Source organism: Aptenodytes forsteri, unplaced genomic scaffold (assembly GCF_000699145.1).
Source record: "Aptenodytes forsteri isolate BGI_AS27 unplaced genomic scaffold, ASM69914v1 Scaffold184, whole genome shotgun sequence".
Classification (NCBI taxonomy): Eukaryota; Metazoa; Chordata; class Aves; order Sphenisciformes; family Spheniscidae; genus Aptenodytes; species Aptenodytes forsteri.
The window spans coordinates 976582-981112 of NW_008796078.1; the positions used below are offsets into that span (position 1 = coordinate 976582).

General features: G+C 39.7%; 1 protein-coding gene across 1 annotated transcript in view; it reads left to right on the forward strand.

Annotated features, from left to right (window-relative positions):
* Positions 1-2788, forward strand: part of NYAP2 (neuronal tyrosine-phosphorylated phosphoinositide-3-kinase adaptor 2) — a 144311-nt gene extending 141523 nt beyond the window's left edge. The window contains exons 6-7 of the mRNA XM_009286675.1: positions 1380-1395; positions 2577-2788. Coding sequence (XP_009284950.1) covers positions 1380-1395; positions 2577-2788 — 228 coding nt within the window. The remainder of the gene's footprint in view (positions 1-1379; positions 1396-2576) is intronic.
* Positions 2789-4531: the final 1743 nt, after the last annotated feature.

Genomic DNA, 4531 nt, shown 5'->3' on the forward strand with positions numbered 1-4531 from the left:
GGGAAAGTGGAAAAGTTCAAATTCCTCATAATAAATGGTTCACTAACTGCAACACAATACGGTGGCCAGTATAAAAAAGGATTTTGGAGCTGTCTACACTTGTGTTTATTTTAGGGGCTGTTTTGCAGGGGGTGGCAGAGTGTCTGTGTAACTGATACATTCTGCAACACCATTTCTATCTTTGGGAAGTTGCAATTGGTATCTTAGAGCTTAGCATGTCAAAATCCTGCTTCGGTCCCCTTGAATCCCATGAAGGAGATTAGCTACCAGAAGACACTGTGTTGGCAACGGCACTGCGCGTAGTACAGTGGCGAGAGTGGGGGTGATGTGGATGTGACACCCTCACGGTGACTGTCGTACGTGCTGCGGATGGTGCTTGTGATGCATGGTGACTGGAGCACACAGCGTACCTTAAGGATTTGGTATTGGCACGTGCTCTGTTTACTTACATGATGGGTTATAAAAGAGAAGGTGTTTCCCGATGCCTAGAAGAGGAAACCCGCACTCAAGCACTGTTGTCGTCAAATCCAGCCCAGAAGCTGGTGTGCAGCTGTGCGTTGTGAATATTTCGTGTAATGAACTGTGTGCAGAGTGTGTCCCTGTCCTGCCCCACGTAGGAGGACCCAGCCAAAATGAAGACGCTGCTGCGTGAGTAGATGATTATCGTCACTGATGAGTAGAGTGGCAGGAAATCTGCCTCAGGTAGAGCCTCGTCCAAAGACCTGTGAAGTCGAGCCGGGGGGCGGGGAAGAGTATCTCCGGCTCTGACGGTGAGTTTTGGACCAGGCCTGGGCACCCAAAGAGAGCAAGTCTGACGGCCGTGGCGGATGACATGCTTCGTACCTGCCTGCACCGCTGTAAACGTTAGATCACTCCTGAAATGAAAAATAAGTATTCGCTTAGGAAGAGCAGGCACAGCAGACTTCCAGAAGACTTTTAGCTCAGCCATTCAGGAGGACACGCTGCAGATACATTACCTAATTCTAAATTCATAAGAATATTCAAGAACAAAATTAATATTGTGGTTTAAACTTGTTCTACTCAAAGTGCTATCTCTTGTATAAGGTAAGCATGGTTTTGTTTCAATGTAAAGAAAGGTAATTCTATCTGAAATTCTTTTATCCTGTGTCACCCCTTAAAAACTTTTTTTTACAAAGATATTTGAAAAAATACGCACATTTCTGTATTCTGTTTATTTTTCTGTTTGAGTACATCATTTATTATTACTTTTTCTGGTAGGCTTGCTCACGTTTATTCCTCTTGCTTCATTTCCTGCTATGAATCTGAACATTGTCTATTTATCAATAAATGCTAAATAGGCTTCAAGCTGACCACAAAAACTACCGAGATCGATGGAAGTTTCTATACTGGCTTCTAAGAAGACCTGTCCCCAGTTCGAGGAACGTGGTGTATGCCCACGCTTGGCATTCTAAGATTTGTGAACGAAAGGCATATGCATTATTCAGTGTACTCAAATACTCTTAATAATAAACATACTTTTCCTTCATGAATCATAAAACGCTGCCAAAGTATTACTGTACATGTGCATTTTCCTGACAAGATCAGAGATGTACTTGGACAGCCCCTGCGAATGTATGGTGTGCGTTTGCTTACACACAAATCCGTAATTTATGACTAATGTGGAAAATAAATGGTGGGAGACTCAAGACATCACTTCAAATTTGCAAAGTAAGTGCTGAGAGGAAGTTTTCTGATTTGCAGGTATATGGTGTGTCATCCAAATACAATGAGCCCTTTCAGGATAGTTTAGTATTAGCGATTTCGGTTCCAATCAAAAGCCTTTGAAGACACACATTTTCAATCATGTGAGCACCCCACTGAACTCAAATGAAGCCACATTCTCAGGCTTCAGAGGGGCTGTGACATGCACTTACAACTAAACATATGCTAACCTCCTTTTTTGGATCAGGATCATGTTTTCAAATACTCTACATGCATGAAAACACGGAGTTTCTAAACCTTTGGTGGCTTCCAGTTGATGAAATATCATCACAGAATAGGATAGGTTAATCCATATAATTCGCCTGGAGTTCATTAAATCATTTTAAAAAAATTAAACACAGAGTTATATTTAGCTTGATACTCAGAAGTATTAACGCCATGCTTTTAATGTGACAGATTGGATTTGGAAAGCAATATAAAATATGGGTTTCAGTATATAGAATTTTTTATTTCCACAACTTAAGGACGTTGTTAAGATCCATGTGCTTTTTTAAGATCTATTCCATCATTTAAAATCCAACTACTGCTAGTTTGCCGAAAACATTTATCTTTATTAACTTTCAGTGCTCTGGAGAAGTTAAAAAGGGGACCTTTTATTACCCTTTTTTTTCTTAAAGTAGTAGTTAGAAGTGAAGACTGACTTTGTTTCTGTTGCTGGCATAGAGAATTTTTTTTTGTTCATCAAACTAATTAGAGTGTTTCAAATGAGAGTAATGTTAACCTTGGCAAAGAAACAACATATTCAATCTACAACCAAATAGTTATTTGTATGCTTTTTTTCTTTTTCCTTCTTTTCTTTCTCCCCCCCCCCCATAGGTGACTGGTAAACGGGGGGGCACAGGGGGACCATACAATGCTGGATATGATTGAGAAAAAACGTTGCCTCTGCAAAGAAATAAAAGCTCGACAGAAATCAGAAAAAGGACTCTGCAAACAGGACAGCATGCCTATTTTGCCGAGTTGGAAAAAGAATACCGGGACCAAGAAATACAGCCCTCCTCCTTATTCCAAACAGCAAACTGTTTTCTGGGACACTGCAATTTGACAGGCGTGTGGAGGATGCCCTCTCCACTGTGTTGCACCGTGCACAGGTAGCCTGCTTTCTTAATAAGGCAAAGGCTCTAACCTAAGACTTACCTGCAGGTGGTGAACTTCCTAGGAAAAAAACACCCCGATACAGTGCTCACCTGTCAATCAAGAGAGAGATTTAAGTTTCCGACTGGATTAAGGCATACATATTTATCCAGGATTTTTTTGGATCCAGAAGATATGAAAATGTAAATATTTCACCAATATATTGAAAACACCCAAACTAATACACTGTTCAAATATATATATATATAAAAATTCAGAAATTTATGAAGAATTTTACTATATAATGTTACTGTTATACTGTTTTATTACCTATTTTCTATGTGGTATTCTGATGTTACCCCGCCCCCGCCGCCACCATTTTATTTCTCTTACCTGCCTAGATTTGGCCTCTGTACAAAAGCATGTGGTTGTACATTTTGTTGAACAGGACAATGTACAAAACAACTCGGTGCTAGGGTTGTAGAAGTTACCTAGAGTCGTACTCGTTAGATGTCCTTAGCTTTGGGAGGGGGGAGGGCTGGACAAAGGAGAGAGTTTTGGTGGGAAACAGCAAAACTGCAAGCAATGCAAATAGAAGTGCTTAATGTGGATGCCCAAGTTGCATTTAAAATATGAATTGTTCTGCATCAGTTTTCCCATAAAGTTAATCGGATAAATTGCCCTTGGTTTTATGTGAATCAGTTGCTAAAATTATTTGGCCAAGAAACTAAATTTTCTGCAGAAAAGCCTGCAACAGAAACTCTTCCTTCATTATATTCAGCTGACTAGCAGAGACCATGGTTCACTGTGACTAAGCATTGTACAGCCCGTGACGGAGAGACCCAGTCGCTTAGCAGGTTAAGGCAGTGGCACCGCAGCCACGGTTCCTGTCCGCATTTGTCTTTGGTCCTGAAAATAAAGGCGACAAAATCTGTTTACATGTTTATTATTTTTAAATCCAGCAACACATCCTTACTTTACGCTGTGTCAGATTTCCTTGTGTTATTTATAAAGGCTGGAATTCAGACCCCTTGAAAGCCAGTGGGGAAATCCCTCTTGATTTCATGCGGTTTTGAAGGAGAGGCCCACGTAACACGTTCTCCCGGGTATGCCATTTCTTCTTCCTGGCTGCTTCTGCAATTGGCTTGCAATCCTGTATTATATTACACCCATTTTAACAGAATATTATGTCATGACCAAAGAATTATGACCTCCTGGTTTTAACGGGAGAAAGAGATGGCTTATACTGATTATGAGGGTGAAATCCATGCGGTGAAATATCTTCCAAAAGGCTCTGTTGAGAACGAGGGAAACTTGTACTGCTGCGGAGTAGGGGAAAAAAGATCTATGGCATATATTTTGTATATTTAAATTTCTATCTATGCGTCTGAAGTTTGGTAGCACAAAGGTCCCTCTTTAAAACAATCATTTTAATATTATATGCACCGAGAAGAAAAGGTGTGTTGTTTGAAACCTCTTGTTATATTGGCTTTTCTTTGAAATTATATTGACAGCATTGCCACAGCTGTAATTGCTGATCAAAAAAACCAAAAAGAACAAACTTTAGAAGGTTTTTGTAATCTATATTGCTAAAGTTTGAGTTTGAGTAATGCTTTATCGGTAGTAGTTTCTTTTCAGCCTCTGAAATAAAGTTTTTAAATATTTTATAACTAATTAACTGATGTATATTTTGATGTCCAAACTGAGATTTCTG